The sequence below is a fragment of the Oryctolagus cuniculus genome, chromosome 1, assembly GCF_964237555.1.
Source record: "Oryctolagus cuniculus chromosome 1, mOryCun1.1, whole genome shotgun sequence".
NCBI lineage: Eukaryota > Metazoa > Chordata > Mammalia > Lagomorpha > Leporidae > Oryctolagus > Oryctolagus cuniculus.
The window spans coordinates 158,001,707-158,014,193 of record NC_091432.1 but is presented as its reverse complement, the minus strand read 5'-3'; the positions used below and the strand labels follow the sequence as shown (position 1 = coordinate 158,014,193).

Here is a 12,487-nt window from a genome sequence, read left to right as displayed (position 1 = left end):
CCTACCTAACACTTGGACCCCTGTTCCCACGTGGGAGACCTGGCTCCAGGCTTTGGATGGGCTCAACTCTGGCCATTGTGGCCATTTAGGGATTGAACCAATGGATGGAAGACTTCTCTCTCTGCCTCTTCCTCTCTGTAGCTCTGTTTTTCTTTTTCTTTTTTTTTTTTTTTTAAGATTTATTTATTTATTTAAAAGAGTTACACAGAGAGAGGAGAGGTAGAAAGAGAGAGAGAGGTCTCCCATCCGATGGTTCACTCCCCCAATTGGCTGCAACAGGTGGAGCTGTGCTGATCCCAAGCCAGGAGCCAGGAGCTTCTTCCAGGTCTCTCATGCAGGTACAGGGGCCCAAGGACTTGGGCCATCTTCCACTGCTTTCCCAGGCCATAGCAGAGAGCTGGATTGGAAGAGGAGCAGCCGGGACTAGAACCAGCACCCATATGGGATGCGGTGCTTCAAGCCAGGGCGTTAACCTGCTGTGCCCCAGCGCTGGCCCCTGTAGCTCTGTTTTTCAAATAAATAAATAACTGTTTTAAAGAAAAATAGCAAATAGTATGTACTCTCTCAGAACAAAACTTGGAGAAGAGTGAAAAGGAGTGAAAAGGAAAAATGTTCTCTGAAATTAAACCACTGGAAGTTCCTAGGATAGGAATTTTACTCGATACCTAAGGTGTTTGTTCAAGGTGGTATATGTCTCCGTTACTAGTATTTTGTACTACTGTGCCAAGAAAAAAGTTGTTCTAGATAATCTAGATTGTTTATAACATGCTCACATAGAGTGCATGAGTACACCCTCTCCAAAAACGTGGCTGAAAGGACAGCTTCCCGAGGTGAGGTGAGACAGACAGGAGCAAAGGCCCTGGCTTCTTTCCTGGCCTTGGTTCCATGTCTGTGTACTCCCAGAGCATGGGCCAGCACAAAGGTTCTGAGGATTTCTGTGGTGACGTAGAAGCTAGTGAGTGGCCATGCCCTGCTGCTGCTGCCAGATTAGAGCAGGGTTCAGCAGAGGCTGCTGATAGCCTGCTCTGGGGAGATCTCCACCTCAAAAAGTGGGGTGCTGATGCAGACAGAACGCTAAAACATAGGTGTGGACTGGGCGGATAAAACACAGGCCCATGTGCAGACTTGCAGCTGAATATTCATAACAGCTTACACACAGAAGCCAAATGTGAAGCAAGGTCACTGTGTCCCAGTATCAGTCCCAGAGGAGGACTGTAAACACCTCACCAATACACGTCCCCAGTGTCAGTCCACTTGCACGCACCCAGGGAGACAGAACACTCACATGACAAGTTACATGAAACAACTTTATTCCTCAGAGATATGAAGCAAAGGGCAATGGAAGCCCAGGATTCTTGGTGAGCTGGTTCCTGTGGCTCAGCGAAGTTGTCCAGGATGGGCCAACTGTCATCTGTACATGCCCCATGTCCTGCTGCAGCCTACAGAAAGAACTCTGAACTTAGAGTACTAAACCCTGGCTCTGCCACTGAAAAGCTGTGTGACTGTGAATAACTACTTAGCCTATGTCACATTCAGTGTTCTTATCATAAAAGACAGATGCCATTTGGACATTTCTATGAGGACCACTAGTGCACTGCGGAGAAATACTCTTTGTAAATCATTGGTGGTTAGCAACTGTTCGAGCAAATTCCACCTTGAGTTTCATTTCTAAAATGTTGCAGGATATCTATTCTGGGAGGAACAGAGACCAGGCTGATCTGGCTAGTTCTTCTTTGTTTCAGGATGTTGCATTTCCAGTACATTCTACAGTTATTCTGAGAACTACAAGGGAAAAAGGGGAGATCTGGGTCACCAAGGGCATCTTGAAACTTGTCTTGCACCAAACAGTACAAACAATTTAAATGTCCATCAACTGGTGAAAGGTTAAATACAATGTAATATACAACGGATTTAGCCCTAAAAAGAATGAAGTACTGCTGTATGCTACCACACGGATGAACTTCACAAAAATTAAACTAAGAGTAAGCAACCAAACATGGAAGTCCTTGTACTGTACGATTCTATTTAAGTAAGATATATAGAAAAGAAAAATCCATAAAACAGAAAGTTGAATTAGAGATAGCCTGGAGATAGTGGTGGGAATAGTTGTTAACTGTATATGTGCCCCAAATATGATCTGAGGAACGAAAACATTAAAATGCGTATTGGGATAATGGTTATGCAACACAGCAGATTTATTAAAATTAGTAAATTGTACACTTCAGAGAGATTAATTTTCTTGTTTGTAAATTATACTTCAATAAAATAGTTTTCAAAAATAAGTCTGTGGGATGTACGTTCCTGTATATTTGTGTTTTCTAACGCACATCCCCTTTAGATAAGTGTTAAGTAGACAGTGGTTATGCCTTGAAAAGTTTGCAAGGGACTTTTTTTTTAATGAACACTTTATCAAGTATAAATACTTGTGGAGACACTTTCAAAGACTTGAACTACCTATGATTTTCTCCTGTGGTATACTAGAGCTTCTTCTAGCCATCTTTCCTGTCCCCTGATATCATTTATTACAGCAACAATCAAAAAAAAAAAAAGGATTGGGAGTGGGGCCAGTGTTGCAGCACAGCAGGTTAAGCTGCCACCTTTGACACTGGCCTCCCCTAGCAGAGTGCCAGTTGGAGTCTCCTGGTTTCTCTGCTTCTAGTCCAGCTCCCTGATGATGCACCTGGGAAAGCAGTAGAAGATGGCCCAAGTGCTTAGGTCCTTGGCCCCCATGTGGGAGACCTGATGGCATTCCTGACTCCTGCCTTTGGTCTGGCCCAGCCCTGGTTGTTATGGCCATTTTGGGAAGTGAACCATTGAATGAAAGATCTTTCTCTCTCTCAAATAATTCTTTAAAATAATTGACTGAGAAGCTCAAGATGTATTAACACACTCTGGAGTCTCCCAGTGCTGTATAGTCAAAGTGAAAGATGAACCAATGCATTAAATCATGCTCTCCATTTGCCTAGTCACTGTGCATTTACCCAGCTTGATGAAATTGATTTGTTCCTACAAAAAAATTTTGCATGACATGCTATTTTTGTTTATCATTATATTTTGATGCCTCCAAGAACTTGACACAGGTATCCTAGGATAAATCCTGTAAAATGAAGGATTCTTTTTTAAATTAAATGATTTTGCCCTCTCTGTCTCTGCATTATATATAGGACTTCTCTTGTAGACTGGATTTGCTTATCAGTATATGTGACCTATTCATTAAATTGCTTTTGCTTGGGTTGGGGGTTCATAATATTATTTGATATCATGAGCTTTCATTAGGTCATTTTTCATATAACATTGAAATATTCTGATCATTTAAGTACTTTTCTTACATTTTTACATGATTTATACATAATACCTTGAGGATTTTGAGAGAGCAAGAGAAAGGCAGAGAGACAAAATTGCCATCTACTGGTTCACTTGTCAAGTGCTTACAATGGCCAGAATGGGCTAGGCTGAAGTCAGGAGTCTGGAACTAGGTCTCCCACATGGGTGATAGGAACCTAATTATTTGAGCCATCACCACTGCCTCCCAGGGTCTGCATTAGCAAGAAGCTGGACGCAGGAACCAGAACTGGATATAGAACCCAGATACTCTGATGTGGGATGTAGTTGTTTTTAACTGGCATTTTAACCACAAGGTTAAACACCCACCCCACACCTTCACAATTTAACAGCAGCTTTAATGTATTATGCTTAACATCTGAGAGATATAGGAGAAATAATTTAGATATAAATCTTTCGCAAGACCAAACCTTTCCTGATGCAAGGTTTTGAAGTCCAACTTTTTCCTCTGTCCCCAGTCCTCCTTTATCTCCTCTGTAAGGGCTCGGGGAGTGAGAAGATGGTGGGGCTGCTACACACACGCTCATGAAGAGGAGGAAAGTACCCACCTTCCTGTTAGCATTGGGATATACCTGGCCATCCATTTTTGTGTGTGTGGTAATAATTGTGGCAATAGTTCATTGCATTTTATTCCAAAAACAAAGGAATGCCAGAAAGCAGGAAGCTATAGCTAGAAAGCCTTCCCACTCAGGGCGGAAGTAGCCATTTCATGGGTTTCAGAGTTGTCACCAACCCCACAGGCAGAACTTCTAAGATCACCCATTCGCCCTTGTGCTTTGGGCTTACTCTGCCTTACTCTAATGCCCATCCCTCGTAGGACTCTGCCTTTGAAAATAAATGGTGATGCCACATGAATGAGTAGCTTGCACTTTAGAATCATTAGAAGTATAGAGGCCCATGGCTTCTAAATGCTTCCAGGTGCTTTAGGCTCCATGACTGTAATATCCACAGAGCATAACATATTGCAACATTCCCCTAAACAGAGCTAGAGCTAGTAGAACAGCTTGATTGCTGTGGGAATACTTGTAAACAGCCCAACTGATGCTAGATGATAACATGGCATTTCTCTCTGATTTTGCTCTCCATCTTTGGCTGCAAATGAAAAAGCAAAGTAATTACTACTTGTTAATCTTTAATTAGTGTTAGATGAAACATGTGCAGCTTAGAAATGTCTGCATGGAAATTAGGACATGTAAGGATCATGTTTTTACCCTTTATAAGCATTTATTAGAAATGCTTAAATTTCCTAACTCCCTTTTGTTTCTTTCTTACAGATTTGTGTCAGAGATGTTTCAAAGGAATGTAAGTATATCTGTCCAGAGCTTGCATTTGGATTGCATTTGTATTTGTTGTAGCATTCATTATTAAGTGTGATAGCAATTATTCTCTGTATACTGACTTACCTCATGTATGAAGAACTATTTTTCTAGAGCCTTAAATTGCTTTAAGAGTGGATCCATCAACTCAGCTTAGCAAAGTCATCCACTTTTTAGATTTTGAAATATTTAAATGACCAATAATTGTATATGTTAAAGGCATCCCATGTAATGATTTGATATATATATGTATGTGTATATATATACACACACACACACACACATGCATACATTGTTTCATGGTTATCAACATCAAATCAATTAACACATCCATCAGAACTCATACTATACATTAGACCCCAGAACTTGTTCATCTTATAACCGGCAATTTGCAGCTTTTGATCAACATCTCCGCATATAATCTAGCAGTCTCCCTTCTGGGCATGTAGCCAAGGAAATGAAATTGTTATCTTGATGAGATTCCTGCACCCCAATGTTCACTGCAGCACTAAAGCCAAGATGTGGAAATAAACTAAGTGCCCACTGGTGAATGAATGAATAAAGAAAATGCATGTATATACTCACCAAGTGGGATATTATTCAGCCATAAAAAAGAAAATCCTGCCATTTGCAATAACTTGGCTGAATCTGGAGGACATTATGCTAAGTGAAATAAGCCAAACACAGAAGCACAAAAAGTGTGTGATCTCACTTCTCTGTGGAATCAAAAATGCCAGACTTACAAAAACAGAGGTCAGGCATTTTTTGTTTTCCGTTGCAATATGGTGCAACTCTATACCTAGTCCTCTGTGTTTTATTTGGAACTCAGTTTGAAATCAGATATATGTAAATACGACATTTGTTTTACTTTTATTATTGCATGCACTTTCTTGGCCCCTTTCTAGGCCCTCCTTGCCTATAGGCAGCAAGAAACCTGAATTAAGTCACACAGGTAAACTTGGTCCTAAGTTCATTAAGTTTTCAGTTGATCTATGAAAATCAGTTATTGCCCAATGTGGAGTCAACATTTTCAAGGTAGCTTTCCTCAGTGGTTTTCCTCCCTCTCCACTAGGACCTTTTAAATCACAAGACTGTCTCTGGGGCAGGGGAGAAGTCTGCATGGATGTGGAGTCTGAAAGCTGTAGGACTGTTCGGTGGCTGCCTCACCCATGGCTCTGCTCCTTGAGCTCCTGCCCTGTGATCTGGTCTGAAACGCAGGCAGTGCCCAGCCCTGATATCCAGGCCAGTGGCTGGCTTCCCTGGTCCTCATTCATACAGTTCATCAGAATCCTGCAGGCTCATGGCAAGGTCCTCCCCTTTGCAGTGCCCTTTTGGGGAACCCATGGGGGCAATGCTCTTCCCTGCCTCCACCCCCAGCAGGCTGGACTGTGACTGCATTGCATAATCTCTTACGGTGGCATTGCTGACCCTTTCCCTCCCTTCTTCTGAGGTCTGAATAAAAGCACACTAAACCTCAGAAGTCTTTGCATCTCATGTGGGAAGACTTAGTGGAATTTTGTAGTTCCTTATGCTCACCACCCCTCCATGAGTCCTCCTCTCCTGCCTGGCTACTCACTGAAGGTGACACAGATCTGATTCTGCAATGATGTAATTCTCAGTCCGTGCCAGTGCCTCCACGAGATGCAGAAAGGGGAGCAGGCCATCCCTCCCTTCTGACCGCCCCAGCATTCTCCTTTAAACTTCTCCTCTGCTTCCAAGTCTCTTCACATAGGTCACTTAGTCTAGGCTTCATATAAGCTTTGATGTAGAGAGAGGAGTATCTGTCACTTGGACTGCTTCTTTGGTGGAACTTAGTGTTGTAAGATATACTCTCCCTTATTCTCAGCTGTGAGCTGCTTCCATGAAATCCGGCATTTCTGTTGACTCTTACACTAGGGGTTGCCCCTCAAAATGAAGACAGAAAGTCATCCTGCTATGTGAAATGCATTTTGGGGTATGCTACACATTCATGATATCCAGTTTCTTTATCAATTGTTTTTGGTTATCTCCAGTATCCTAGAGTGAAACCCATAGTGACACCACGTTTTTCCCTTTCCTGCTCTGAGACTTTGTTGGTTGAACTTGGCAATATCGCTAAGACCCATGATTTGCACATTCAGGTGGGTATAATGCTTTGTTTGTGTCTGTATCTAGACCCACAATGTTTCTCTGTACCCTAAATCATAATCTCCAAGTCTTCTGCTGAGTAATCCATAATTATTCTACTGAGATCTCTGACAGTCATAGTATTACAGGACTGGAAGGCCCTTAAAAATGTCACCTAATTCAGTTCTTCAATTTTGCAGGTTAAAAATCTGAAGTTCCTTTTACCTTCAGTGTTCTCTGATCAATCTTTAAGAGATGAAGGCATCTTCATAAGTAATAATACTATTGACAATTTATTTTTTTTAATATTTATTTATTTGAAAGTCAGAGTTACACAGAGAGAGAAGAGGCAGAGAGAGAGAGAGAGATCTTCCATCCGCTGGTTCACTCCCCAGATGGCCGCTACGGCCGATGCAAAGCCGGGAGCCAGGAGCCTCCTCCAGGTCTCCCATGTGGGTGCAGGGACCCAAGGACTTGGGCCATTTTCCACTGCTTTCCCAGGCCATAGCAGAGAGCTGGATTGGAAGAGGAGCAGCCAGGACTAGAACCGGTGCCCATATGGGATGCCGGCACTTCAGGCCAGGGCGTTAACCTGCTGCTCCACAGCGCCGGTAGTATACATCTAATTTATCTCTTTTCCCATTTCTCTTTAATTTATTATTTTCTTGGTACTTCATACCTTCATTCTGAGAGGAACCAGCTATTATTTGAAAAACAAAAAACTCTAATTTCCACCTTACAGGAATACATTTAAAAGCCTCTTTGTTCTGAGTTTCTTAATTTAAAATTAGGAACAAAAAAGTACGTCTTACTTTGTCATTAAATGGTTGCAATTTAGGAATAAAAAAATTTAAAGCTTACAGCTGGGTTAAAATTGGGAGCTCCCCTTCCCCCACCTAAGCTTAATTGCACAGTGTATTAAATTTCTCCTCCTAAGAGTTGGCTATCTTATATGAACAGGCAAGCTGAGACAAAAGCAACACATTGATTCTTCACTATGTTATAGAGGTGTTTTTTAAAGCTTAGGGCTCATTAACTATTCAAATACTCCCTATTATTATGTTTCCCCGTTGGTCTATGAAATTTGAATTCTCTCCAGGAGATCAAATTCAAAACTTAAAAAATGTTTGTACTTTGGAAATAGAATACTTTTGTTCCTCAAAAAATAAAATAAAAAATTAAAAATATATGAAAAATACAATAGAAAGCACACACAGCAAAATCAAGTCTGCACTTGCGAGGCGGATCTGTGTGGATCTATGTGTATTTACCCGTATTTATCAACAGGAGATGAGTCATCGAGGTGTCCTTTCTCTTCCTGAGTGCATGCATTTCATCAGTGGTCTAGGATAGAGCTCATTGTTTCAGTGGAACACCTGTTTTTTAGAATATTACTGTTTTTTTTTAATTTATTTGTCTATGCATAAGAGTATTCTATCTTATGGAGAGAGAAAAATGGCATTGCAGTTCTTAGAAGTATTCATTTGTTCATGCATTGTTTCCTACGATATATACTCACACCAAGTGATTTGAAAAGTTTTTGTGTAGGCAAGGGATAAGTATGATTACTCTTTAGTGATACACACACACACACACACACACACACACCCCACAATGGATGTGGGGGTGGGTGCTTAGTGTCCTAGTTAGGACACAACTGGGACGCTCGCTTCCCAATCAGAGTGGGTTGGAGTGTTGGCTCAGCTTCTGATTTTGGCTTCCTGCTAATGCACACCTTGGGAGGTAGCAGATTATGGCTCAAGTACTTGGGTCTTTGCAACCCATGTGGGACACCTGAATTGAGTTCCAAGTTCCTGGCTTCAACCTGACCCAGCCTTGCTTTGTTGGCATTTGAGGAATGAAAGATCCCTCCGTATCCATCTCTCTGCCTTTCAAATAAACAAAAATTTACAAACAAATAAATAAAACTCATGCTTTATCTTCATTGTCCTTCTGTATGGTACTTACACCAGAGAGCAGAAGCCAGTCATATCATTTTGAGGCAGGAAGTAAAAATTCTAATGATATTTTTCAGAAAAAAAATATTATTTCTTTTCTTGCAGAGCCACATCAGTGAAAATCGTGATGAAATTGAAGCTGTGAAAAATTTATACCCCAGTTATAAAAACTACACAGATGTGTATGATAAAAACAAACTTTTGACAAATAAGGTAAATTGTATATGATTATATAATCTATATAAAGCAGGGCATATATACCTAATTTTTAAATTTCAGTAATAATCTTCAGATTATATGACATTACATGCATTTCTCAAAGTGGAAAATAGCCCAGAGTGTGTGTGTCTTTGTGTGTGTGTGTGTGTATATCCTCCCAGGGTAAATGTGTGTGTGTGTGTGCATGTGTTTGTGTCAGTGTCCTTAGTACTGGACTTAAGTTTCATCCCAGTCACTAAGCCTGAAGGCTCATTGAGGGCGGGAATGTCCAAGAGCATTTTGACAGTGCCATGTGAATGGACATTCCCCTGAGTCAGCAGATACATTTCTAAGGATCCATTCTATAAGGAATGTGAGTAGAGCTGTTATTTACATAAGAAAAATACCATCAATAGGAAATTAGTTAAATTATACAGCATATATAATTAGAATTGTGCCCAGCATTCACAAAGAATGAGGTGTAGCATGCTTACAAGAAGAGTGTGCAGTATTTTTTTTAAATGCACCTGATTTATTAGTGAATGTTACACTCAAAGATTATAAAGATTCATTTCCAAAGGAATTTTAAAAACACAAAAATTCAGAAAATTTAAACCATTATATCCAAGTTCTGAAGAAATGTATTTACATAATTACTTGTGCAGTATTGTTTAATGTGTGTGTAATATATGTATAGGGCGTGCTCACTTAGGAAAAAGTATTCTGGAAAACACACACTGTATATTGAAAATGACTCTTCCTAAGGGAGAAAGCAGAACTCTCTATTTTTATTTTAAATATGCTGAGAGTGCTGAAAATGAATATGTATTACTTTTATAATTGATTAAAATTAATATGAGTGAATAGAGACCTCATTACAATAATGTACCCTTTGCCCTTGGTCTTCGATGAAATGTACATAGTGCATGGAAAGTTCACTACAGCAAATAATTTCTTAGGGACTATGTGAATGGAGATATTAATGTAGCTGATTTGAAAGGTTAATACTCCGCATGAATCCTGTAAATGGTACATCATAATTTTCATCTCTGTATGCATATATTTCCATATAATTAATATATTAACCTTCAATTTGTGTGTTAATTTTATTTGCGTAAAAGTTGGAAAAGTTTTATTCCCAAAGGAGAAAGGTATTTAGATACAGGCTTTGCATTGAAGAAAAAGGGTATTATAAAGGGTAAAGTCTTATTCAAGAAAACCCAAAAATGTTACCAAGATTAAAAATTTAGCAGCCTTTCATATGCATGCAGTGTGTGCTATATTGGATCAGTTATACATTCTGAACTAGTGGTAATACAATCTTATATTTCCTAATTTTCATGAAAATGTAAACTTGGATTTATTGTGTTGTATATGTCAAGACCTTTGTTGCCTATTCTGTTAAAAGTAGGAGCAAGAATAAAGAACAACTCTTGACAGGATCACTCTTGTATCTTCCATGTATACTGCAAAGAGAAGCTTGCTACTAGAAAGTTGTAATTAGAACGAGAATAAACACAACCCGACCAACAGGTCACCATGTAGATTCAAAAAAGGAAGTAAACTTGACAATTTTCTAGAGTAGAAATAACAGAATCATAAGATCTTCAAACTAAAAGGATATCCTATGCTGTAGAATACCTACACTAAGCTTCATTATTTTATAGAGCAACAGAAAGAAGAAAAGCAAAATACACCAATTTGTTGAGACTTTGGTAAAATGATGTTTTTAAAAGACTTTTCTGATATATAATTTGCACCCAGAAATCTTGTTCATACAGCTAACCATGAATGGTCTTGTAAAGATGGTGATAGCCAAGTCACAGCTTTTGTCTTTCTGGGATATCTCGTTGCAAATATGAGCTTAACTGTTTATAAGTGGTAAACCCCATGTCGATGCTCTTCTCTCTAGACCGTGATGGCGCATGGCTGCTACCTCTCTGCAGAGGAACTCAACACGTTCAGCGAACGAGGAGCATCAATCTCACATTGTCCCAATTCTAACTTATCGTAAGTAGGCAATAATTGGTTGGTTGATTGTGAATGTTTTGTATTGCAGATTAACAGCTAGATACCTCTATTTTCAGAGGCATTTTTTCTAGGGTTTCTCTTTTATACTTATTAACACCAGCAGTGGCCAATTTCCCTAGGTCCTTTTTCACCAAGAGAGTAATGAATTATAGTTCAAAGATATGAAATAGGGATAGTAAAGCAAAGCTTATTAAGGTGCGTCCGGAGGGAAGAACAGGCTAGTCAAGAAACCACATAGCACACTTTCTTCCTCGTTTGAGGCTTTTAATCCCTAAGGTATAAGCAGTATTGACTGGTGACATGACCATGATCCCATGATGGGCATTTTGATTGACATCTGAGAGCAGGGTATCTTTGGGCCCTCTGTGCATTCGGATATAGACCAGACTTTTCTGTTTGGCTTAATTCCCATTATATCAGGATACTTCAACCACACGTTAAACTGCCAAGTGAACAGTCTTGGGTGGGTCCTGGCAGAGAGCAAGGTCTTGGTTTCACACCCAAAAGAGGGTTTTGTGGTCCCTTCCTAGTCACCTATATCTAGTTATCTGTCTGAGAGTTATTGATTGGAACTACATAGAATTTTGTGATGTCATGGAGAAAGTAAGAGCACTTTAAAAAAAGACATTTTTGCAGAGTATGTATTTGAAGAGCACCATATCCCCCCAAATCTGTGAGTTTGTACAAAATAAAGGACAATAGGAAATATACCAGAAAGGGTCTAAAACAAATAACATTCATAACTATGGACAAGGACTGAAAGAATGTTTGTGGCAGCCAGATGTTCCGGGAAGAAGGTGCTGGCTCTTGTTATTGTTTGTGCTGTGGTGTTAGAAGGAAGTGCAGTGCTGTTAGAAGCCAGTGCCCCATGACTTATGTGACACTGCTGGATCTGGTGGGGTGCCAGCTCACACAGGGGAGTCCTAATGTTATTTCCATGAATACAAAAGCTTTATTTATAACCAGTTTTTAAATTTATGGATCTGTGATTGGATCAGATGAAAGTTATGGCCTGTAATCTTTAGAAGACAAGCCCGTCAATATAACACATTGTATTTAATATCAGAAAATTCATAGATCCTATGGAGCCAGTCCCTGGATGCTAGGTTAAAAACCTGTGCTTACACAAGGCCTTATTTGGGAGGAAGTCACAGAAAGTATCTTAAGGGAAGCAAGGCAAAGAAGGAGAGGAAGCTAATTAAGACTCACGTGTTGCTACTGTGTACTCCAGGAGTCTACCCCTTCTGAACAACTGAGGAAGCCACTGTACAAGAAAGACCTCAATGTTACCCTGCCCAAGGAACAAGGGGGCTGGGGTGGTTATACCCCAACACTCATCAGTTTTAATGGAGGCTGCTGGGGAAGCAAGAGAAGCCCTGATTCCCTGCAACTTCTGGCCCTCCTCAAAGAAGGGCAGAGAAGGCTTGAGCAGCCTCTGGGCCCAAAGTCGGGGACTTGGCGATTCACAAAGTTGCATGTCAGTGGGAGCATGGGAAGGGCATCTAGAGTCACTGTGATATATTTCTGGGTATTTTG

At 40.2% G+C, this 12,487-nt stretch overlaps 1 protein-coding gene across 1 annotated transcript in view; it reads left to right on the top strand.

Moving 5' to 3' along the window:
* Positions 1–12,487, top strand: part of GDA (guanine deaminase) — a 107,230-nt gene that overhangs the window by 68,484 nt on the left and 26,259 nt on the right. Inside the window, exons 6-9 of the mRNA XM_002708206.5 lie at positions 4,617–4,644; positions 6,671–6,778; positions 8,828–8,935; positions 10,833–10,930. Of these exons, the coding sequence (XP_002708252.1) occupies positions 4,617–4,644; positions 6,671–6,778; positions 8,828–8,935; positions 10,833–10,930 (342 nt within the window). The remainder of the gene's footprint in view (positions 1–4,616; positions 4,645–6,670; positions 6,779–8,827; positions 8,936–10,832; positions 10,931–12,487) is intronic.